Raw genomic sequence first — 26,337 nt, forward strand, 5'->3', positions numbered from 1 at the left:
GATATTTATGGTATTTGCATAATAAATACATGGCATGTACAACAAAATAAATATCCCCGAAAATCCTCAAATCAAAACTTGCTTTTAGAATTTACCCAAAGCGCAGAACATCTCTGTGCTGTCTCATCTGGACTTCTTATTCATCCAACCAATCACATGATATCTAACAGCAGGGAATCTTAAGTATAAAACTGCCTGGGAGGCTGTACATCTGTCCAGTGCTGTTTGGAGAGAGTGCGTAAAGGTGCTGTCCATTCCCAAATGTGTAAACGTCTACGAAGACACATCAGAAGACATGTTTCTCCTTCTTTATCTGAGCTTTTGGAGTGTGTTGGGGTCACAGAGTCAGAGCCTGAGCGCAACAACAACATCGCAAGCATTTGTGACATCTGGAGACGACAACGGCCAGTGCACAACCTGTCAGTTTAGACAACAGAGCAAACGCATGCGCCTGCACTCCATTAAGTCTCAGATTTTGAGCATCCTGCGTCTAGAACAGGCTCCGAACATCAGTAGAGACACGGTCAAGCTACTCTTACCCAAAGCACCTCCACTGCAGGAGCTCCTGGATCAGTATGACCAAAATGGAGGCATTAGTGAGGATGAGGAACAAGGCAGCAGTGAGACCATCATAACCATGGCCACAGAACGTAAGTACTACAGTGTACTGCAATATATACTGACCCAAAAGGTATTTGGACACTTAAGTCAAAAATGTATGTCATTAAAATCATGTCAAGTTAGTTCTGAGAAAGGGCTAGCATCATTTGCAGATGCCACTTGGTTTGCTATTTTGTTGTGATGCAATGAAACTCATACTTTTTGAAGTGTGGCTTAAGTGTCCAAATACGTTTGAAAGAGTTATTGAAATAGTTGACGATGAACCGACTACGGTTCATTCATTCTGCTGTTGTTGGGAGATGGCCAAAGGCAACAGACCTTGCATATACGCAGAGCTGTGCACCAAGAGACAACATGCAAAGCACATTTGGCCTGTGAAAATAAGGGCTCTTAAAAGGATTTACAATGGAAAGCTTAGTTTCTGCCAAAATACAGCAATTACTCTATTGATGTTTCATCAGTAAAACTGGCAGTTGGTATTTTCAACCAGTGTCATGAGAAAAAGTAAAGAAAGGTTACACTGTTTGAAGAATTTTATGGCATCTCTGCCCCTGATTAGCCACTGTCCCACATATTTTAGTTCCAAACATAATCAAACACACCTGTCTGATATTTTCAAGTAATCCTGAAGACTTTTGCCTTGTCCAAATTTGCCTACTGCCCTAAAAGTATGTAGTGTTTTTGTGAAGAAAAAGTACATACTTTGAATGTGTATCAGAAGAGTAAGCAAGTTTTGGGACATACTACTTCATCATAATCACATCTTCATCTTCTCTGTCGCTTAGTTTAGTACATTCTGTCACTGTTTAAACTGCTCTGTCAATAATCTTTTTAGTTAAAATCCTCCTGTATCATTGGAATAGTCATTTCAACATACTACGATTTGGGATTGGGACACACTAATTCTAATTTTGAATACTATTTAGGATGGATAGTATGTGAATTGGGACACAGCATTTGAGTAGCTTAGACAGCTGTGTTTTATTAGGGTAGAAACTAAAATCTCCCGGAAAGTGGTGCCAGGAGCAGAGTTGCCCATCTTTGAACTATAGTTTACCATGGTAAATGTTTTTACACTGTCAGAAAAATTTACTAAATTTGTTCCTTTAAGGTTACCACAGCCCCAGTTACAAGCTGTTGTACCTTTAAAGAGACAATTTTGTACTTTATCTACCCTTAAAAGAAACATATTAGAACTTTGGAGTAGTAATATGTCCTTAAAGGTACTACTATGAACATTTTGTAAGTTTTAATAAGGTATAAAAGTGTCCCTTTTAGTATTAAGTATTGCATCAGTAACAAGCTGTTTTTTTTCTGAGAGTGTGAAGTAAAAAAGGTATACATGGTCTTAGTAAACTTAATACCTTGCAGCGCAAGCCATCACCCATCTTGAGGGGATGCCGAAGTGTTGCATGTTCTCACTGAGCCCAAAGATTCTGCCCGACAGCATCTTGAAAGCTCTGCTCTGGATCTATCTCCGACCAGCTGAGGAGCCAACCACGGTCTTCATCCAGATATCTCATCTGAAGTCTTCTTCTGAAGGGAACAGCCACTCAAGAATACGTGCACAAAAAATTGATGTGAACGCCCGGACAAACTCCTGGCAGCACATCGACATGAAGCAGCTGTTGCAGTTGTGGCTCAAACAGCCCCAGAGTAACTTTGGGATAGAAATCAAGGCCTTTGACATGAAAGGAAATGATCTTGCTCTGACTTCTCCTGAATCTGGAGAGGAAGGACTGGTAAGTCAGTGCGTGCATTGGTACTTAAGTACATGCTTCTTTAGGATACAACAAACTACAGTTGTCAAACTTTGATTAACAAATCTGTAAATGGTTTAAGAAAGTGTACATAGTCTTACCTTACAGAGTAGTCTAGTAGATAAAGGAATACTCATCCAATTCTTGTTGTAATTCATCATCTTCCTCTCAAATGTGCACCTTGTTGAGTTTAAGCATACCTTTAAGAACCTTGCCCTCTACCATGGCTGTCAAATCTTATTCAAACTTGGCACATCCTGCCAAGTCTGAATGAGATTTGAAAGCAATGGTGGAGGACATGGTTCATTTGAACTTTACAAGGGGCCATTATACTACTACTACTACTTCGCCTTTCACCCTTTTTGGGGTGTAGGCCATCAGTCGGGCATCTCAAAAGGACATTATACCCTTGAAAATAGGTTTGCTTGGTCAAAGGGGATGTTCCTGTAACAAGTGCATTGCAATTCATGTCAAGTATGTGCTTAATTGCACATCTGCATGCCTAGTATGCATGACCATGACTTACCATTCTTTCGCCCTTGCAGCAACCCTTCCTGGAGGTGAAAATATCAGACACTGGCAAGCGGTCCAGACGGGACACCGGCCTTGATTGCGATGAGCATTCCACCGAGTCTCGTTGCTGCCGGTATCCGCTCACTGTTGACTTCGAGGACTTCGGGTGGGACTGGATAATTGCCCCCAAGCGCTACAAGGCCAATTACTGCTCCGGTGAATGCGTGCAGAAGTACCCCCACAGTCACATCGTTAACAAGGCCAACCCTCGGGGCAGCGCAGGACCCTGCTGCACACCCACAAAGATGTCACCCATAAACATGCTGTATTTCAATGACCGTGAGCAGATAATCTACGGAAAAATCCCTTCAATGGTTGTAGATCTTTGCGGCTGCTCTTGAGCCCAAGGGCTTTTCCAGTCACTAGGACAGCAAGCCCTAAATGCTCTGGCCCAGAGGGAAGTGAAAATAACTTTTACCTTGTCCCTATAGTTCCTGCTAAAACAATTGACCACACCAGGGTCCCAACAAACCAACTTAGCCAAATCATTTAGTTTGTTCTCATCAACTGTTGTACACAAGGACAGTGGTAGCAAGGTGACAAGGATTTCTTTTGAAAGTTTATGAAGGTATAAGTCTTCCTCTGTGAATGCATTTGAGCATAGAGTTGACCTGACGGGCTTTACTAGTGTGATATCAGAATGTACAAATTGCAAAAAGTACTTTTAAGTTTTAAATTAATGTCAAAGGGGGTTGTATAGTTGATTATTTATATAAAGTTGCTTATCCCCCAGTGACCCAAAAACAGGAACTCTGACCCAGAAACTCACTCAACATGACGTCCGAACAACAAACTTTAGGAATTCTGCAGTTGGTTCATAGCATATGGGTAGTTGACAAATGATAGGGATAGGAAACTTTATAGTGCTGTAACTGGTCATAATGTCTATGCTTTTTAAGTAGTATTAAACATTGCTGGAACATGTCAACTATGCAAAAGTGTGCATCTTATGTTCTTGTCAAACAACACTGATTAAATTGCCAATTCAATAGTTATCCTACATAATAGCTTAGGCTAGAGATGGTCATAATGATTTTAACATGGAATTAATTGTTTTCTATGGTTCAAAATTATGTTGTAGTTTTGATCTGTTGTACCAAGTAAAATGCCTGTTACTGATGTTTCTGAGGAGTTGTTTTCCACGTCCTTAAGGGACCTCTTCAATGTTGTCCCTCAGTAACCCTTAACAGAGTGACACCATTGACACCATTCCAAGCATGTGGAGCACATTATGGCGCTCAAAAAGCAACAACCCCATATTCCATGGAAGCTGAAGCCTCTCCTGTGTTATTTTGTTCTCTGGAGGGCTCCCCAGTGTGATGGAGGCCCCGTGAGGCAACAATAGTAGAAGTCTGTCCCCAGGACAATGAGTGCACTTCTAATTCGCGTTTTAAAAAAGGATTTTGCACACTTTGCTGCATGATTCAATAGCTGCACACACACTTGAGTTGGCAATAAAGTAGGCTGAAGTTATCTAGAATTAAATTCACAATGCAGGATGACAATAAGATATTTCCTAAGTGGGTGCGCTTTTTTACCCTCTGAATCAAGCAATGATCAGAAGGGTCAAATATAATTAAAGCTGCAAGTGGCGATGAAAGGGCCCTCACACCCGGGCTGACTGCCATCCGGTGGCCTTATGAAAACAGTGAACAGTGGGCGACATGCATGTAAGCGAGTAAATACAGGAGAAATATCATTTCACACATTGTCACACTTCCTGCTGCCAACAGGTGGTTGTTTTTTTTACTGTAACTCAATTTTGGCAAGTAGATGTCTTCAGGCTAAGACTATTATCAAACGTGAAGTTTGGAGCAGATCGGACATTGTTACGAGTTGTTATGAGTTACAACAACTTCCTTTTGTGGCGTTAATCGGATACTTTAACACTTACCCAAGTGTTGCATGATTTAATGTGTTTCTAGCATGTTTGGTACTTCATGACATATTGAAATGTGTTTCTGGCAGTGAATTACAGTGTAAAGCATGCCATTTCCTGTTGCCAGCAGGTGGCGCTATGATCAACTGAATATTGGCATATGTCTTTAGGCCAGGACTCTTATCACACGTGTGAAGATCAGACATTGTATGCCTGAGTTACAACAGTTTCCTCTTTCTGCGAAACATCAGACTTTGTTAGGCCGCCACAGACACATGCTTCAGCGAAAACTCTAGATCTTCACAATTTAACATCGCTAAGGCCTTAAGATTAGACTGACCAAATATGATGTTGTTCTGGATAAATCTCTATGAGGAGTTTATTACAGTGCAAAACATGTAATTTCCTGTTGCCCGCAGGTGGCGCTATGATTGTCACTGAATATTGGCATGTAGATGTCTTCAGGCCAGGACTCTTATCAAACATGTGAAGTTTGGGGCAGATCAGACATTGTATGCCCGAGTTACAACAACTTCCTACAGACACACCCTCAGCAAAAAACTCAAGATCTTCGCAATTTAATGTCGCAAAGACCTTTAGATTAGACTGACCAAATATGATGTTGATCTGATTAAATTAAATAGGAGGAGTTTGTTAAAGTACAACATCTGAAAATGGCAAAAATGGCAAAGATTTTGCAGAGAAAGTTCAAAATACCTCACTTCCTGTTGTGTTTTCAGATTTTGCACCCAGCGACTTTTTTGTAGTTATTGGGCTGTTAGATGTGTCCACCGAATTTCATACCTGTATGTGAAACGTAGGGAGAAGGGCGCTTAATTGAAATTTTGTAGGTGGCGCTATCGAGCCATTTTGCCACACCTAATTCTGAAACCCATATCAGACGTAAATTTTCACCACTTCTGACGCGTGTGCCTCGGTGTTCGGGCCCTAAATAGAGATCTTTCACAGCTTACACATACTGAAAGTGATCTACAATGACGTGGAGCCCGTGACCACATGCAAATGAAGATAAAAATATCTTCAGTTGTAAATGAAGACACGGCTTGTTTTGGAACAACCTTTCCACTATATTAGTAGGGCACAACGGGGCTAAAAAGAAAAAAGATCCATTTGATTTTATTCTCCTCTAAACCACTAGAGGCCACAAAAACTTGCTGCAGCATTTTCCTAAACATCCGCTTTTCCAAGATGCATGTGGACATTTGGCTTATCCTTGACGTGATTGTGGGCAGCTGCGCAAAGTTGATTCTGTGTTAAATTGATATTTAATGTTTTTTTTTTTGTTTTTTTTTTGTAGATTTAAGTAGCAAATGAGAATTGCTAAAATGATGCAATTTTGAGACAAAGGTCTTGTTAATGATTTCAGTTTTGTTCAACTTAAAGCAATAGTTTTTCAACAACGGAAGAATACGTTAAAGTCATAGACTGTAAAGTATGGTATTTGAGGTACAAACAGCGCCCCTGCTGTTCGGGAGAAAGGCACAATAATTAACATGGTAATGAAAAGCAGGCAGACTTTTCCATTTGTTGCCATGACATGGTTAGATTCAGATGGTAATAAATATCATATATTAAAGGTGCCATCGAATTGAAAATTGAATTTCGGCATAGTTGAATAACATTATTTTAAAAAAATCTATGGGGTATTTTGAGCTGAAACTTCACAGACACATTCTGTGGACACCTTAGACTTATATTACATCTTGTAAAAAAACGTTCAATGGCACCTTTAAGTTGGCTGTCCGCCTTAGAGATAATCAACGTATTTATAATGAAACCATCACATTTTAAAAATATGATATTAATCATATCATATAATATCATATTTACTCTTACTACTGTAAAGCTATATTAAATTATTATGAGATCTCATTGAATGCTTTCAGAATCTTTACTTTTTAAAATAATTTTGGTTCTGTACTTTTAAAATAAACATATTTTAATAACAGTATATTTATTGAACAAACTTAATTATTTTATTTATCAAAATAAACAGAAAATAGTACAAACTTTCCTAAAGTTATTGTTTTAAACAAGTATTAACTTAGACATTAAAAAGGTTTAAGCTAAAGTATTTGTGTAAATACTTTGCGCCTTTTGCATCATGTGTGGCCCACTTTTAGGATTTATTTTTACACAAAATCTATTGGTCCATCAATGTTCAATAAAAACATGCATATTTTTGTATGCAATCATACTCTATAGGCATAGTGAAAAGCAATTTTTTCTTAAGGTGTGACTCTGTTGTACCATACAAACAGGATGAAAAGTGAGGAAAGGCTTTATATAAAATAAAATGCAACTAACCATATAATAATCATGCTTAGAGATGATATCAAAACAAATAAAAAATAAACACAAACAATGGCTTTTCACGTTTTAAAAGTGAGGAGAAAGAACACTAGTCCTGGTCTCCCCCATAGAGCAAGATGCAAATTGTACTGCAATGCAGCAGGTAAGATGGAGCTTCACCTTATTTGACCCCATACCATACAGTCCTGTCACTTTTATTTACCTCTTAAAACAAATATGTTTCTTATTACACTCTATTAAGTTGATTATTACATGCATTTCAGCTCAGTTTTTACGCAGTAATGCAATAAGCATCTTCCTCTGGTGTACTACGCAGTTTCAGTTTCTTATAAATCACGTGGGCTGCGCAACAACGTTGGTCCAAAATTCCACCTTGCGTCATAAAGGACGGTAGGACGCGCTGATAGGCCGGTGCATACGTAACAAACAAGATTTTGCTCACTGATTGGTTCAATCAGCTTTCACTCAAACATGCACAGGCGTGCTACTCGAGCAGTTAAAGTCGGACATCTACTGGAAAGACTACTGGGAATTCAATAACAATCGACAATAACAGGGAACTTGCCTGTTCTTCCGTATTTTTCTGCTGCTATTGAAGACACATTAAACATATATCTGCGGATTCTTACTTTAACCGTATTTGGATTACATTTGGGGTGAGTAGCAAAATAATAACTTTAATTTCCGCATTCATCGTTTTTTTCTGTTTGACAAATTACAGGAAGTTTTGATCACACGTTTGATGAATGCGTGATATTATTATAATAAAGAATACATGTAATCCTAAGATTTCACGTGTTATTTGGGGATTTTTACTGTTAAGAAAGTAATGGAAACATACAAGGCCATATGTAAACCGAGCTTTTTACTTGTGGCCTGAATGCTATTATGTAATACTTAAAATAATAAAAATATCCTACTCAACTGTTGTTATTGTTGTTACTATTATTATTATTATTATTAATATGGATTGATTCCAATTCAGGCTGAATGATCAAACTTGCTGTGCATTTTAAACTTAAAAACACCCCACATGCACCCAACCCACCCAGCCACATGTTTACCAAAGCTGCTGTATGTTTGGGTACATCGCATAGACGTCTATTGTTTTCATATAAAGCTTCGTAAAATGTATATTTATACAGCAACAGTACTGATAAACCCTACTCTACACACACTTGCGCGCGCACGTACGTTGTTTTTGTTATACTGTTAATAATTTAAATATCATATACAGCCTATTTGTAATAATAATAATAATAATAATAATGAAAAAATATTATTTTTCAAAGATATAAATAATTCAAATCAAATTCAAATCAAACTAATGTTATTCTTATTGACCTATTTTAACTATGCCTACTATAGACTAAAACTATGAAAACATTTTAATAATAATAATATAAAAATAATCTTTTTTACATGTGTTGTACATGTTTGTACATGTGTTGTACACATCTGTCTTAGAGCTCCACAAACACACAATCATTAGTGTTTTGGCAAATCTGTTAGTAGCTACTAGGTTAGAAATACACACAGCACAAAAACCTCAAAACGTCTTGTACCTAAATCGAGATATAAATCTAATCATGCATCTTGCAAAGAAATGCTTTGCTAGGCTGGTGTGTCTGCAGTCTTCCACCTTTGTTTTACTTTAATTTCTGCAAGAAAATCTTGATTATGCAGCCAGCAATTCACTGTGGCCCATCCATTACCCAAACATATATTTTCATTTATTTTACCTTTCAGCCCACAGTCGCAGAAATGAGTCAGTGGTTGGAGCTTCAACAACTGGATTCAAAGTTTCTGGAACAGGTTGACCAACTTTACGATGACAACTTTCCAATGGCCATCCGGCAGTACCTCAGCAGCTGGATAGAAAGCCACGACTGGTGCGGATGAATGATTTTATACCCTCTTTAGCTTTGTTACCATATCAAACACACAACCACAATCTTTTGCAAGTATAATAATGCTAAACTAGAGTAGGCAACCAATGTCTTCATAATAAATATGTGTAAAAGTGCAAGATAATATTTATTAAAATGTTAATATTAAAATATGAAAATCTGAAGAAATATTTTTAAATGTGCATAAACATTTGTGAAGGTAATTAGTATTAATTAAAATAATATTTAAACATTAAACAATTAATGAGTACTTTTTAAGGTGCATATATTTTAAAGGTGATATATTATAATAATTATAGTAATATTTTAAAAGATGCATAAATATTTTAAAGGTAATTTTTGTACACTTCAAATGTAAAGAAAATTGACTATTTGCAAAAAAGAAGTTAGTTGTTCAAAAACTGTTTATTGTTCATAAAGCCTCCATGTTGAGATCACATGATGTTAATAAAAACAATCTTCAGATGATCTTACCAAACATATGACATTTTCCAGAAAAACGTTAACTTATTATGGCATACACACCAAACTATAGTGTTGGGTTTGATTTGAATTTTGGTGATTTCGATTACAATTGTGATTCTGCTTATCGATTCTCAGTTTCGATTCCAATATGGTAAAAAAAGTCAAACATTTAGATATCAAACACATTTATTCTATGTCTTTTTGCAAAACATTCTGTTGCTGCTGAATACCATGAACAACAATCAGCAGCCTAAAGAACAACTAATAAACTAGACTAATATATATTTTCAAACATTATTAAAGGTGCCCTAGAACGTTTTTTTAAAAGATGTAATATAAGTCTAAGGTGTCCCCTGAATGTGTCTGTGAAGTTTCAGCTCAGAATACCCCATAGATTTTTTTAAATTAATTTTTTTAACCCTGTTTTGGGGCATAATTAGAAATGAGCCGATTCAGGGTGTATGGCCCTTTAAATCTCGCGCTCCATGCCCCAAGAGCTCGCGTTTGCCTTAAACAACATAGACAAAGTTCACACAGCTAATATAACCCTCAAAATGGATCTTTACAAAGTGTTTGTCATGCAGCATGTCTAATCGCGTAAGTACAGTGTTTATTTGGATGTTTACATTTGATTCTGAATGAGTTTGAGGCTGTGCTCCGTGGCTAACGGCTAATGCTACACTGTTGGAGAGATTTATAAAGAATGAAGTTGTGTTTATGCATTATACAGACTATAAGTATTTAAAAATGAAAATAGCAACGGCTCTTTTCTCCGTGAATACAGTAAGAAACAATGGTAACTTTAACCACATTTAACAGTACATTAACAACATGCTAACAAAACATTTAGAAAGACAATTTACAAATATCACTAAAAATATCATGATATCATGGATCATGTCAGTTATTATCGCTCCATCTGACATTTTTCGCTATTGTCCTTGCTTGCTTACCTAGTCTGATGATTCTGCTGTGCACATCCAGACGTTCTGCCCTTGTCTAATGCCTTTCATCCAGACGTTAATACTGGCTGCCCTTGTGTAATGCCTCAATCATGGGCTGGTATATGCAAATATTGGGGCCATACATATTAATGATCCCGACTGTTACGTAACAGTCGGTGTTATGTTGAGATTCGCCTGTTCTTCGGAGTTCTTTTAAACAAATGAGATTTATATAAGAAGGAGGAAACAATGGAGTTTGAGACTCACTGTATGTCATTTCCATGTACTGAACTCTTGTTATTCAACTATGCCGAGGTAAATTCAATTTTTGAATCTAGGGCACCTTTAAAGACAAGTATACAGTCAGTAATAAAATGAGAACAAATAAGCAAATTAGAAAATAAAAATACATATTAAAGTTCAGAAATTGAAATCAAATGTAAAATAACACTGCATAGTTTTCTTTTCATAAATAAAATATAGATTAATCCTTATTAAAGTTAAAAAAGTTATTCAGTCAAGATCAGCGAATGATTTTCTTTGTTCTTTATTAACATTAATAACACAGGCACAGCAGGTTTATTAGGCTGCTGTCACTTTAAGACTGAATGCACATATCCAATATACTGTTACACATGCATTTTCTTTCTCAACTGTGTATGTTCTCTTAAGACACGACCAGCTGCGTTTACGAGGATTTTCGGACATAATTTTGTGTGTATATGTCTGTTCAAATGGTTTTAAACCATTCAAGTGCAAGAAGACGTGAAAGAGAACTCAGTTCACACAATAAGCCGTCTCTCATATAGAGAGATACTGAATACTGAACGAATACTGAATTGAGCTCTTTTTCACATCTTCTTGTGCTTGAATGGTTTAAAACCACATTAAATGGTTAGTTGAACCAAAAATTCAGTCATTATTACTCACCCTCATGTCGTTCCACACCCGTAAGACATTCAGAATCTTCAGATCACAAATTAAGATATTTTTTGATAAAATATGATAGCTCAGTAAGGCCTGCATTGCCAGCAAGATTATTTTGCTTTTCAGTGCCCAGAAAGATACTAAAGTTAAATTTAAAACAGTTCATGTGACTACAGTGGTTCAACCTTAATATTAAAAAGCGACGAGAATACTTTTTGTGAGCCAAAAAAACAAAATAGCGATTTTATTCAACAATATCTAGTGATGGGCGATTTCAAAACACTGCTTCATGAAGCTTTACAAATCTTTCGAATCAGTGGTTCTGAGCGCCAAAATTACAAGATTTCAGTAAACGAGGCTTTGTTACATCATAAGACATTTTAACAGTTCACGTGACTTTGGCAGTTTGATACACACTCCGAACCACTGATTCGAAACAAATGATTCTTAAAGCATCAAAGTTTCATGAAGCAGTGTTTTGAAATTTCCCATCACTAGATATTGTGGAGTAAAGTCGTTATTTTGGGAAATGGAAAAGGAAATGATCTTGCTGGCAATGCAGGCCTCACAGAGTCATCGGGTTTCATCAAAAATATCCTAATTTGTGTTCCAAAGATGAATGAAGATCTTACGGATGAGGGCAAGTAATAAATATGAGAATTTACATTTTTGGCTGAACTAACTCTTTAAAATGCGCACACAGAATTTGATAAGTGGAATCAAAAATTCAATTTTATGACAAGTATCTGATTCCTGACCTTAAGTATTCTATTCCAAGATATTTTTGATTCCCAACAGTACCTATCAGTCTGCAAACATCTTTACTTTCTTATTACATTTGATAACCCAATAAGAGGGACTGTATAGGTACAAATATAGAAATTGTATTAAAATAGAATTCATTCCTCTCTCATCTTCAGTTGATGTAAATCGTCTGTTCTTCCTTCCTCAAAGGGACCATGTTGCTAATGTGGAGAACGAGTCCCTGGCCACCGTGAGGTTTCATGATCTTTTGACCCAGTTAGATCACCAACACAGCCGCTTCGCAATGGAGAAAGACTTCCTGAACCAGCATAACATCCGCAAGATCAAGAGGAACTTGCAGGTGCCTGTCGACAACTGGCTACATGACCATTTCCTTTTAGTGTGCTGTAGCAGCCTCTGAATCATTAGGCAATACAGAGATAAAAAAAACAAGTTGCAACATGCAGATGTCTGTGAGTTTGTGAGTTCATGTGAAACTTGTTTTCTAGAACCTCTTCCAAGACAATCCTGTTTCCATGGCGATGATCATCAGTAGGAACCTTAGCGAGGAAAGGAAGATTCTGGCTTCTGCCCAAATGTCAGAGGTCTGTAATTAATAAATGACAAGAATTGATCTCCACCACCAAAACCTCAAAATTTCAATATGACATTTACTCACCCTCATGTTGTTTCAAACATGCATTACTTTCTTTCATCTGTAAAACACAAAAGGAGATATTTTGCAATTTTTTCCGAGCTGCCCTTTTCTATATAATAATATGAAGTTAGTAATTAGTATTTCATTGCAGAATCAAACCAGCAGCACTCAAAATGACATGATCGTGGAGAAACATCGAGAAATGGATGGAAGGGTGAAAGACATAAAGAACAAAGTACAGGTGATATATACACAAATGTATCGCAATTTAACATTTCAATGTTTAGACGTTCTACTAACTACAAGTAACTTGTCAACTACATGTCAACTAACTCTCATTAAAGTATTAGTAATTATTCTGTAATTATTTTTTACACGTTTTACCAGTATTTAGAATTTCGCACTTCATTTAGTTGTGTTTTAGGGTTACCGCAAATATCCCTAAAATTACTGGATAATGTCCAGGAAATGAGCTACCAGTACTTTTTCCTGTTATTTTACGGATTTATGTTGTCGTAGTTTCAAAGGGACTAATAAATAGTCAGTAGAATGTCTGTTGAGGAGCATCAAAATAACGTGTTGCAGATACAGACGTTCCACTAATACTCTAATGATGTCTGGGAAGATTACGGATTCAGTTGCAGGAAACAGAACATTTATTTTGCTCTCACTGAGCCCATGGGGGGTTAACAACAGGAATACAAAAGAGAAAGTCCAAAACAAAGTCTTAGCCTGGAAGTCACTCTGACTAGAGTGTCGTCCGTGACGCAGCAAAGTCTCACTAAGTTCCCAGAAGAGAGCTTTGAGAATGCAGAGAGGGGCTGGAGCGATGCATCCGAGTCTCAACAGACACAAAGATAGCCAGGGCAGGTAATAGAACAAAAAATTCTGGCAGGATGAGAAAGAGTTGTTCAAAACAAAACAAAAGAAACAAAACAAAACAGCACTTGGAGCCAGCAAGACTAGGCAAACAAGAAGGGAAGACCACAAGCGACGCGTTAGCTCAAACATACATCTAACAAAAGACTGAGCATAAGAGGATCTAAAATAGGGGAAAGCTAATGAGGGATAAGTGGCACCAGGTGCGACAGAACACAATTGAAGATAAAGATAACGAGTGGGAGGGGAAAACGCCACACTGACAGCAGAGCACATGGAGGGCTGTCAAAACAAAAATGATGTGCTTAGAGACAACAGGACATGCAGACACAGAGACAAGACAACAAAACATGGCAAATCAGACCGAAGTCATGACAAATGAGAGTTAGTTGACATGTAGCTGCAAAGTTACTTGTAGTTAGTAGAATGTCTAAAGTGGACCGCTGTAATAAAGTGTTACCAATACATTTAGTTGTCCTAGTCAAATCGCGTGAAACATCGTTTGTTTTGTTTTTTCCTATTTCCAATCAGGACACCGAGCAGATCATCAAAAATCTGGAAGACCTGCAAGACGAATACGACTTCAAGAGCAAAACTCTTCAAAGCAGAGGTAACGGGATTAAGAAATGCTTTCTTTGTAGTCGAAATCAGCTTGATAAATGTGCGGTCACATTAGCACAATTTCACAAGAAAAAATTGTCTGTTGTCAATAGTGTAGCGATGTAAATTCACAAAAGAAGTCGCTTTGAAACCAAGCAGCTTTTTGTTGGTGAGTGCAGTGCAAGTACAGAATATTTTGTACTCAGTATTGTTTGTACATCTGTTTAACAGAGGAACTCAACGGGACTATTTCAAAGGAAGACCTGAATCGGGAGAGACTGACCATCCGCGCCATGTTTATGAAACTCCACGACACAAGAATAGTGAGGACTTTGGAGATCTGTCGTCTTTCCTCATTCTGGTTAGTTAAGAGAAGCAGTTGCGTTCAACCTTGTTTGTGTCCTTGTAGAACGTGATTGGTCAGATGTCAGAGGTGCTGAACCTTATGGATCCAGTGATCTTTGAGCTGATCTCAACAGAACTGGCCGAATGGAGGCGCAGACAACAGATGGCTTGCATTGGTGGGATGAGTAATGTCTGCTTGGACCAGCTTCAAAACTGGTAAACCACAAATGAATTCAGATTTTATTTATAACCTTTTTTTTTTTTTTGGTAGAGGAAAAAGAAAGTCATCAATTATGATGTCAAATTGCAAGCTTACAGATGATCTGGAGAAGCACAACTAGAGGAAAAACGGCACTTGATTTTAGACGTGTAATGTGCTAAACTATAAATATTAAACATATTTTCTGTACAAATTGATTATTTATAAAGAATCACATAATAAAAATCATATGCAGATTAGTTTGTAAGATAAAATACTAGACTGAATTGTTCATTCGTCCTAATAAAAAAGTGACCCATCAACTTTAATGCCTTGTGAAGCAACACATTTGTTGTTTATATATGCAGGTATGTGGAGGGAGATTGTGGACCAATAAGATTTCGCTGTGGGTGAAGCTACACAGTGTAATGGAAATATGTTGCATTTAAACATATGCATATTTACAAGAGCACATGAACACCACCGCCACAATGTCATAATGACTGACACTTGTAGTTTCAGGGGCATCAAATAATGCCTGAAGTGAATTACTAGTATCGATCATAACTACGAATTTTGACTGTACAATACTTAAATCCAATCATTTTAATAGTAATCCATGCAAATGGGAAATATTTTACTCACAAAAGAGTTACCCACATAGGTTTCGCAACGATGGTCATTGGTCGTGTGAATTTGCTGCACTAACCAACAGATAACTGGTTGTTTTGAAAGTGATTTCAGTGTGAGCTGATATTTAAAGGGTTAGTCCATCCAAAAATGAAAATTCTGTCATTAATTACTTACCCTCATGCCTTTCCACACCCGTAAGACCTTCGTTAATCTTTGGAACACAAATTAAGATATTTTTGTTGAAATCTGATGGCTCAGTGAGACCTCCATAGGGAGCAATAACAATTCCTCTCTCAAGATCCATAAAGTCACTAAAAACAAATTTAAATCAGTTCATGTGAGTTTGGTGGTTCAATATTAATATTATACCAAAAAAACAAAATAATGACTTATATAGTGATGGCCAATTTCAAAACACAAGCTTCGGAGCGTTACGAATCTTTTGTGTCGACTCAGTGGTTCGGAGCACCAAAGTTAGTCACATGATTTCAGCGGTTTGACACGCGATCCGAATCATGATTCGACAGAAAAGATTCATAACACTTGGAAGCTTAATGAAGCAGTGTTTTGAAATCGGCCATCACTGTATAAGTCGTTATTTTGTTTTTTTGGTGGACAAAAAATATTCTCGTCGCTTTGTAATATTAATATTGAACCACTGTGCTCACATGAACTGATTTAAATATGTTTTTAGTACATTTATGGATCTTGAGAGAGGAAATGTCATTGCTCCCTATGAAGGCCTTGCTGAGCCATCGGATTTCAACAAAAATATCTTAATTTGTGTTCCGAAGATGAACGAAGGTTTTACGGGTGTGGAACGGCATGAGGGTGAGTAATTAATGACAGAATTTTCATTTTTGGGTGAACTACAATATTATTGAGATCTGTTTGTTTTTCCCTCTCAGGTTTACATCTCTCGCAGAATCTTTGCTTCAGCTCAGGCAGCAGCTCAAGAAACTTCTGGAGCTGGAGCAGAAGTTCACATATGACACCGATCCCATCACCCTCAGCAAAAGCACTCTGGATGACAGGATCATGTTAAACCTCAAAACTCTCATAACAAAGTAAGAGTTCTTCTTTGCTTGTTTAGGCCCCGATATGCTCACAGCAAAGTTCTTTTTCGTTCTTTGCTTTTTTCAGGATTTTTTTGAATTCCCTAAACGAACTCCAAAAGAACTTTGTTTGGCCTGATTTTGTTCGAAATGACATTACACCAGTTTGTTCTTCGATTTCACTTGAAGTATAAGAAAATAAAGCAGAAAACAAAGAAGGTCATCAGCTATGATGTCAAGATGCAAGATGACAGCTGATTGGTCTGTGGGTTATTCTGAGGAGAAGTGCAACTAGAGGAAAAAACGGCACTTGATTTTTAGATGTTTAATGTGATAAACAACGAGTATTAAAATAATTTTCTGTAGGTTTTTCTTCATTTTTGCTTGTAGTATATTGGCGGGCTTTACAACACTTCTGAAATGTGTCGCTGACAATGAGTAATTTTGGTTTGCGTGTTTTCAGCTCCTTGGTAGTCGAGAGACAGCCATGCATGCCAACCCAACTGCAAAGACCTTTGGTGCTGAAGACAGGTGTCCTGTTCACTCTCAAATTACGGTAACCTTAAACACATGGCAGATAGTTCACATTTCTCTGGAAGTAGAAACCAGATAATGTTCAGTTGATGAATAATGATTCAAATTTTTTGTGTTCCAGGCTGCTCATAAAACTTCAGGAATTCAATCACACTGTTCGAGTGAAGGTGCAGTTTGACAAGTAAGTGGTCTGCAAACTTTTTAGTGATTTAGCATAGATGTTTAATAGAATAGAGTTTATGCTTACATTGCTAATGATTCACACATGTGGTTAGCATTTTTAGCTTAACATAGATTCAGAAAAAACAACATTTCATATGTTCTTGTGTTAACACGTCTCTTTTCGCCTTCCAGGGATATCGTTGAGAAACGGAAAGGGTATGTGCTACATAATTTCTTTATTTGCATTCTACATTAAAAGGGAGAGTTACCCTAAAAATTAAAATCTGTCATCATTTACTCACCCTCATGTCGTTTTTTTTTTTAAATGAACATAAAAAGATATCATTTTAAAATGTTTGTTACACAGGTCTTGCAAAACGACAGCAGTTGAAAAAAAAAGTATATTGCAAAAAAGCGAGTGCGAGTTAATAATGACAGAATCTATATTTTTTGTTGAGCTGTTCCTTAAATGTAGTTCATTTTAAATTGGTTGAATCCCAACTGAATTAATATTATTCTGCTTACTTAGTAATGCTCCTGTTTTAGGTTTCGTATGTTCAACATCTTGGGAACGGCCATGAAGGTGATGAACATGGAGGAATCCAATGGAATGGCAGCAGAATTCCGTCATTTGGTAAAGTGAAAAGAAAAACAAAACAAAAAGCAAATTATACTGTAGCTCCAGTTTAATTCAGTCAAATAAGTAATAGTAACAATATTTTTTTTACTTCACAGCAACTGAAAGAGAAGAAAGTTACCGGAAACAGAACTAGTGAGGTGAGGGTTTGGTTTTTACTCTATTGTTCATAAGATTGAGCTCTCTTCTGCTCTCCAAGGCTGCATTTGTTTGATCAAATTTTAAATATTTTAGAACAAATTTTAGTCGTTTTTGGTTAAACTGTTTCTTAAATGTTCGGCAGGGCCCTCTGATCGTCACAGAGGAACTTCACTCCATCACCTTTGAGGCTGAGCTTTGCTGGTCTGGACTGGTCATGAACTTTGAGGTGAGAAGATCCTTCAGAAGAACTGAGTTCGAAACATGAACACCACCAAATCATGATCATCATGAACTTTCTTCTCTCTCTCCATCTTCAGACTACATCTCTGCCCATAGTTGTGATCTCCAATGTCAGTCAGCTACCCAGTGGATGGGCCTCCATCATGTGGTATAACATGCTGACCTCTGATCCAAAGGTTAGACCTCCTCAACACTAATGTAATGCATATAACAAGTTTATTACAAATTTAACTGAATTAAAATGGAAGCTGAAAATTTAAATACATGATGAAAAACTGAAACTAAACAAATAATTATAGAAATGTTGAAAATAACTGAAATAAGTCTAAGTTGAAGCACTAAAACTGCTAAGTGGAAATAAATAAAAACTAAAACTGAATTAAAAATAATAAATAGAAAACCTAAATAGAAAGGAACAAGAACTAATAAAAATCACAAAAGCACATAACAAAATTACTAAAACAATCTAAATTTTAAATGAAAAGTGAAAATACAAATATTAGATGAAAAACTTAAAACTTGATGAAAAATTAGAAATGCTGCCTTGGAAAATAACTGAAATAAGTTCAATTTGAAGCACTAAAATTATTAACTAGTAATAAAAGAAAGAAAAGAAAACGAAACTAAAACCTAAACTGAAATAAAATAAATTAAACCTAAATAGAAATATTTTAAAAGAACAAAAGTCAAAAAATAATATGAAAGCACTTAACAAAATTACTAAAACTTAAACTAAAGCTAAAATGAAAACTGAAAATTTAAATATTAGATAAATACTTTTTAAACAAAAAATTAGAAATGTTGCTTGGGCAAAAAACTGAAATAAGTTCAAGTTAATGCACTAAAATTACTAACTGAAAATAAATAAAAACTAAGACTGAAATAAAATAAATTAAATATAAATAGGAATATTTATATTTCAAAAAAGTAATCCTCAAATCCTAATCCTCAAGGCAAATGTTCTTGAAAGGTTTCAGCAGTAGTTGAGCTCTACTTACATCAAAACAAAACAGATGCCAGGAGGTGCTTGCACAGGTTCTGACTTGCCTTGAACCTCTGTTTCCTTTTGCCGTTTCTTCTCCAGAACCTTTCATTCTTCGTGACCCCTTCTTCAGCTACTTGGGGGCATCTATCGGAGGTGCTGAGCTGGCAGTTCTCCTCCATCACCAAAAGAGGTCTTAATCAGGAACAGTTAAGCATGCTGGGAACTAAACTGCTAGGTGAGTCTGATAGCTACTTGCCTGCCATTGAGTGTGACTGATTCTGTTGGATCAGTTGAACTAAATGCACAAGCTTGTGAACTTTGGCCGACAGGTGCTAAAGGAGTTATGGATCCTGAAGCTCAGATACCTTGGAATAAATTTTGTAAGGTTGGTCTAAACTAGATATTTTTACTTATTAATTTAGGTCGAACCTTCTGAATTGAGCACCCTAGTTTTGTTACCAGTGTTTGTTAAAAGTGATTTGATCTGAGTCTTGTGTATGATGTAGTCTGGCAGCGAGAAGAACTTCACCTTCTGGCTGTGGATTGAAGCAATTTTGGACCTTATAAAGAGACATCTGCTGAGCCTGTGGGATGATGGGTAAGAATCCAGATGTTTGAATTTTGGATATATAATTATAATTAATGAATTCTGTAAAAAACAACAACAACAACAGACTGACAGTCTGTGGCATGTTTTTAATTACCAGCAGTTTTTCCCTCTATTTTTAGTTTTTCAAAGTTTCTAAGTGTAAAAACATATTAATAAACTTGCACAATGGGAATTGGGTAAGCAGGAACATTGCTTTAACACTGTCCATCTCTCACAGGTGTATAATGGGGTTTGTGACCAAGGACCGTACAAAAGCTCTGCTCTATGATAAAGCTCCCGGCACGTTTCTGTTGCGCTTCAGTGAGAGCAACCGCGACGGAGCAATCACATTCAGCTGGGTCCAACATGATGCAAACGGTGAGACTCACCTTTATTCTGATATGCTATGGAACAATAAAGAATTAAATTAAACTAAATAAAATATAGGATTTTTCTCTGGTCTTGATATCAAAATGTCAAAACTTAGATGTGGGTTTTGCTTAAACTTGAAATCTAATCCATTTTAGCAAATTTATTGTTCATTCATGTGTTTGGCTTTGTGTTGGTTTAGAAGAGCCGCAGATTCGCTCCGTAGAGCCCTACACGAAGAAGGAACTCTCTGCCGTCTCACTTCCTGACATTATTCGCAACTATCGCGTAATGGCCGCCGACAACGTCCCAGAAAACCCTCTGCGCTTCCTCCATCCCAATATACCCAAAGACGACGCCTTCAAAAAATACTATTCCAAACCTACCGATAGTAAGAAACACAGTTCTGAACTATATAAAAATCCTATTAAATATGATTAAATGTATTAAAAAACGTAAAAATAAAATTCTTACCCTTTCTTCGTCTTCCATTTCTTTAGAGCAAGAACCAATGGATGTCGACAAGAAGTCAGATGAGGGATACATCAGCACCACTCTCATCTCCATTTCTGAAATGTGAGCAATAACTTCCACAATCCCCCAGTCAGACTAAGATTTATTTTAGAAATGTTTAATTTCTATATGGAATTTTGTTTTGTAATTGCAACTTTTTTCTCTCTCAATTTCGAGTTTGTAACTCACAATTCAGACTTTTTACTCACAATTACAAGTTCACTGTATATCTCGCAATTTAGACTATTTCTCGCATTTTCGAGTTTATGACTCATAATTTTGGCGTTTTTCTCAGAATTGCAAGTTTGTATTTTGCAATTCAGATTTTTTCATCCAATTTTGAGTTTCTAACTCGCAATTCTTACTTTTTACTCACAATTGTATGGAAGAGGATTAGGGCCAAGCAATAAAACAAAAAAATAAAACCATCTCGAGATTAAAGGTGTTAAATTTCGAGAAAAAACTCGTTACATTACGAGAAAAAAGTCGAGATAAAATGTTGAGAATAAAGTCATTAAATTACGAGAAAAAAAATCGTTAAATTTCGAGAAAAAACTTGTTACATTTCAAGAAAAAAGTCAAGATAAAATGTTGAGAATAAACTCGTTAAATTACGAGAAAAATATTTTAACGAATTTGTTCTCATAATCTAACGACTTTTTTTCTCGTAATTTAATGAGTTTATTTTCAACATTTTATTTCAAAAAATTTTTTCCCTCGACATTTAACATCCCTCGAGTTTTTTCTTGAAATTTAACAACTTTAATCTAGAGATGGTTTTATTTTTTTATTATTGCTTGGCCCTAATCCTGTTCCATACAATTGCGATTCAGACTTTATAACTTGCAATTGCGAGTTTACTGCATATATCGCAATTCAGACTGTATTTCTCAGTTTAAAGTTTCTTGAATAAATTCAAAACTTGAAATTTCTTGCAATTTCAAGTTTTTACTAGCAATTCTTACTTTTTACTCTGAATTGCGAGTTTATATTTCACAATTTTTACTTTTTTTCAGCATTGCGAATTTATATCTAAATCTTTTTTTTCTCTGCATGTTTAAACTATAAACTATAACTGCATGTTTATATCTCAAATATCAGACTTTAAAATGCGCAGTTTCGAGTTTATAATTTGCAATTTTGATATTTAACACGTAAATTCAAGGTTATATTTCACAATTCTGACTTTCTTCTTTTTTATATCTAGCAATTTAGACCAACTCTGACAGCTCTTTTTTTTTTTGTCAGAACTGTTTTACATAATCATACAATTGTGACAAAAAAAGTAATAATTGTGAGACACAAAGTCGCTGTTGACTTCTTATTTATTTCATGGTGGAAACAAGCTTCCATATTTCTGAGCATGCAAAAATAATGATTTCTTTTTTAAATTATTTTTTTGGGGGGGGGCTCAAATGTGTTTGAATTTTAGGAAACCACAAGATTATAACGACACGCTCATGCCAATGTCACCTGAGGTTTACGGCCAACTGGAGCAGGAGGTGGTATGTAAAATGATAATCTATATATTTACAAAATCATTCAAAGTCCCTGTAAAGTCAATTCTGAGAATTGTTTCTAAACACATTATAAATGTTACAAATGTATTGCTGAAACACATTACAAAGACAGTTTTTCACCAATTCTGTGTTGAGGATTTTTTGGTGGGGCTAAAACAGTGGCTCGATGATGCACTGGAGCCACCAAGCATGGCCCTGCCCCTAGCACAATAATAACGACAGCGTATTAGCATCAGTGGCTCGCCCCTCAATCACAAGTTACCAAAGAGTTACTGTCATTTTCGTTAGTTACTACAGCCATGCATAATACCTGGTTGCGATAAAAACAGCTCGGACTCCTTATTTAAATTTCCTAAAAACGATGATATGAAGAGGAGGTGGCCTCTGCAGTGATAAGTTAACACAGGATAGCTTTATAAACTTTCATCAGAGACAACTGGGATTCATTGATCCACTGTCATTGGTGAATGGGGCTGAACCAAACATCTCCCGCCTCGGCCTTCATCCTCCCGTCCCGCTGACAACCGATGATATAGGGCAGGACCGACTATCTCCCGCCCCGGCTTTCACCCTCCCGTCTCGTGGTGCCGACATCTGGTGCCACAGTCGGCAGTACGTGTCCACCAATGACTGTAAGTTGCCTTGTGTGCTTATATTATAATTAGTTGGTAGTCCACAGTAACTCTACTAAATTTTGCCACCCTCTAACATGATTCTTTTGTTTATATGGATCAGTATAGAGACAGAGCATAATCTGAAAACCACACCCACCGGGGGGGGGAAACAATCCAACCATCTCCATTGACTTTGTATTGCGTGAAGCTGCCTCCTTGTCATTTTTGACTTATAACAAAAAACGGAACAAGGTCTAAAAGCTGCTATGTGACAGGGTGTACAGCAAAAAAACCCAGAACCAAAAATACCCCCTTGTCTCCTTAAAGGCTGGCTTTTACAGTTCGGTAGCTTATAAAAACTTAGTTCTGAGGGTTTTTAGCTTGTTTACTGTACACCCTGTCACACAGCAGCTTTTAGGCATTGTTTTGTCTTTTGTTAGAAGCAAGAAATGACAAGGAGGCAGCTTCCATGCAATACAAAGTCAATGGAGATGGTTGGATTGTTTTCCCCTCCGGTGTGGGCGTGGCCTAAATGTGCTCTGTCTCTATGTTTGATTCATTAGACAAGTCATTTGAAAGAGACTGCATCTTTCTCGCGAGTAGGTGTGGTTTCAGCGCCAACAACGGACACGCCCCCAGCATTTGAGAGCAGACAATACTGCTTATTTTTTCAAGGCTTTGATAACTTATTCCATTTACTTGGCAGTTTTCTTTAATCATTCAGATTTGGCTGGGTGGTTAACAGCACATTTTTCTGGGGTGTGATAAACTCAGAACACATTTTAATATTACTTTACAGGGACTTAGGATTAGTCCACTTTTAAATAAAATTTATCTGATAATTTACTCACTCATGTCTTTCTTTCTTCAGTTGAAAAGAAATGAAGATTTTTGATGAAAACATTCCAGGATTGTTCTCCTTATAGTGGACTTCAATGGCCTCCAGAGGGTTGAAGGTCAAAATTACAGTTTCAGTGCAGCTTCAAAGGGCTTTAAACGATACCAGACGAGGAATAAAGGTCTTATCTAACGAAACGATCGGTCATTTTCGAAAAAAATACAACTGTATATGCTTTATAAACACAAAATATCGCCTTGAATGCAGTGACAATTCCATTTTTTTTCCTTAAGTAGAATAGGGAAGGCGTAAGACATACAGCCTAAGCCTAAGTACGTTCAAGGCGATATTTTGTGTTTATAAAGCATATACAGTTGTATTTTTCCGAAAACGACCGATCGTTTCACTAGATAAGACCCTTATTCCTCGTCTGGTATCGTTTAAAGCCCTTTGAAGCTGCACTGAAATTGTAATTTTGACCTTCAACCGTTTGGAGGCCATTGAAGTCCACTATAAGGAGAACAATCCTGGAATATTTTCATCAAAAACCTTCATTTCTTTTCAACTGACGAAAGAAAGACATGAACATCTTGGATAGGGGTGAGTAAATTATGAGGAAAATTTTATTTAAAAGTGGACTAATCCTTTAAAGCAATAGTTCAATATATACAGCAGTTATTCTCTCCATTTCTCTTTTTTTTTTAGAACCGATACGATATCCGACTGGAGGTAGAGTACTACTATTCCTTTGTATAATATATAAAATGCATATCATCAATTTTATTTTTTATAAATTGTGCACTGCATACAGTGAGATGCTAATGTTGTTTTTTTGTGTTTTATCACAGCCATCAGACTTCATCTCTTAAGGCACCTGAAAGAAGACAGATGACTCAGAAAAAATCATTCTGTGTTTTTAATAGCGCAAATGAAAGAACAATTTGTCTGAGGTATAGCCTGAGGTATAGGGTTTGGTAGTCCTCTCTTTTTCATTCTAACAGAGGAAATTATTAGAAAAACACTGTCATCTATAGCAAAAAGACAACCGCTGATTTAGCCCTCATAGTAATGCTACTGTTACCTCAGCACTTTCACCTCTCACAAATTAAGCAACTTTTAAGGCAGGGAAGTTGTGTACTAATAGCACTCCATTCAGTAGAGCACTTCACTTTCTAATATGCCAAGTAATAAATGATTGAATGAGAAAGTTATGAATTTCACAACTGTTTAATCTGTCATTTCTATAAAGAAAATGAAACCCATTTTTAGGACTATTAAGATTTTTTTTTAACAGTTGAGCACTTCTTATAAGAATGCCAACAAATATTGTGGGGGCAGCAGTTGTTGTTGTACTGCCTTTAATTTATGCTGATTTAATTTAACATTTGTTAGTACAGGAAGTTTTACTGTAATATAAGGGAATTAGAGTATTACAATAATGAAACTCCATTATGAGAATTATGGAAATGAACAAACAAATTGTCATAATGAAATAAATAAAACAAGAATTTAAAAATGGTCCTAAATTAGGCTTCATTTTCTTAAAAAAAATATATATATATATATATATAATATTTTAAACGTCTTTGTTAGATTTTGGGTAAAAACAAGACCTGGATGTGTTTTGTAAGATTTACTCAAAGAACTGAGAAATGCAGGAATTTAGATCTGATTAAACATTTAAGCTGTTAGGTGTTTATTTTCTTAAACACTGTTTCTGTATATGTGAAAAAAATCTCTGATCTGTTTTCTTAAACTTGCTGGTGCTTTATTAGTATTATGTCCACTTTATGTACTTTGTTGTCATTTCTACTTTTTGCACTGGATTGTATGGCTGTGTTTAGTTAATTACAGAATATTTTTTGGGCTTTATAGATAAGTACTGTTGTGGAAATCCAATGTTTTGAAATGCCTTAAAAATTTGACTAACAATATGACCCCCCCCCCCCCCCCCTGGAAAGCATAGTGATCTGTGTTCTAGGTCTTTATTGTTTTATCTAGTATTTTTTGTGGAATATATTTATCAGCTTAAATCTAGAACATTTACAGCACAGCATAATTAAAATCAAAGTCAAAGGAAATTTCACAACACAATGATGTACATTCATACATTCATAGCAGTAAATAAATGCTGAAAAAATTGTAACAGCTTTCTAAAATTACATAAAGCAACAAAAATGACTAAAGTGCAACACATGGAAATGAACAAATTTGGATACGATCAATGACCTACTTTTTTTGTCTTCTGGTTGTGTTACTTCCACCCCAATAGATAACATTTCCAGGTTAAGCATTTATATACACACACACATTACAAAACACATTTACAATACTTCAACAATAGTGTCCAACTAGAAAATATTCACATATCTGAGACTGACTCAGCTTTGGAGGTTTTTCAAGTATATGCACGCCTCTTTATCATCCAAACTGTACATTAAAACAATCAGTGTGCTTGTCCGCATACAGCGTGCTTATAGACATGTAACCAAAAGAAATTCTCAGTTACACAACTGGTGGGACATGTTTAGACTACATTTTTAACCATTGCAGAATGTTAATACCAATACTTTTTTTTTGTTTTGTTTTCAGCTTTCAACCTTACTTGTCACTTAACCATGTACTGAGAATAAAACACAAAATGTCAAATTTTTGCTTGATTCTTTTTT

The 26,337-nt window shown here is 36.2% G+C and overlaps 2 protein-coding genes across 3 annotated transcripts; both read left to right on the plus strand.

Annotated features, from left to right (window-relative positions):
• Nucleotides 1–243: 243 nt before the first annotated feature.
• Nucleotides 244–5,608, plus strand: mstna (myostatin a). Its single transcript, XM_067395971.1, has 3 exons — nucleotides 244–650; nucleotides 1,993–2,363; nucleotides 2,927–5,608. Exons 1-3 carry the CDS (start codon nucleotides 296–298, stop codon nucleotides 3,293–3,295), a joined length of 1,095 nt encoding a protein of 364 aa, XP_067252072.1. The 5' UTR covers nucleotides 244–295; the 3' UTR covers nucleotides 3,296–5,608.
• Nucleotides 5,609–7,639: 2,031 nt separating this feature from the next.
• On the plus strand, nucleotides 7,640–26,299 carry stat1a (signal transducer and activator of transcription 1a). 2 transcript variants are annotated; one of them, XM_067395972.1, is made up of 26 exons: nucleotides 7,640–7,823; nucleotides 8,917–9,059; nucleotides 12,368–12,518; nucleotides 12,667–12,762; nucleotides 12,967–13,056; nucleotides 14,226–14,304; nucleotides 14,526–14,617; nucleotides 14,704–14,855; nucleotides 16,380–16,538; nucleotides 16,990–17,082; nucleotides 17,182–17,241; nucleotides 17,415–17,438; nucleotides 17,769–17,856; nucleotides 17,958–17,999; nucleotides 18,143–18,226; nucleotides 18,318–18,416; nucleotides 19,325–19,460; nucleotides 19,555–19,610; nucleotides 19,732–19,823; nucleotides 20,053–20,192; nucleotides 20,386–20,574; nucleotides 20,684–20,759; nucleotides 22,129–22,201; nucleotides 22,647–22,848; nucleotides 24,374–24,397; nucleotides 24,517–26,299. In XM_067395972.1, coding segments are annotated over exons 2-25 (2,403 nt in total). In that variant the 5' UTR covers nucleotides 7,640–7,823; nucleotides 8,917–8,931; the 3' UTR covers nucleotides 24,376–24,397; nucleotides 24,517–26,299. The 2 variants fall into 2 exon arrangements, with proteins under 2 accessions (XP_067252073.1, XP_067252074.1); XM_067395973.1 differs by lacking the exon at nucleotides 22,647–22,848 and having other exon boundaries at nucleotides 24,517–26,296.
• The last annotated feature ends 38 nt before the right edge of the window (nucleotides 26,300–26,337 follow it).

The sequence above is a fragment of the Chanodichthys erythropterus genome, chromosome 10, assembly GCF_024489055.1.
Source record: "Chanodichthys erythropterus isolate Z2021 chromosome 10, ASM2448905v1, whole genome shotgun sequence".
Classification (NCBI taxonomy): domain Eukaryota; kingdom Metazoa; phylum Chordata; class Actinopteri; order Cypriniformes; family Xenocyprididae; genus Chanodichthys; species Chanodichthys erythropterus.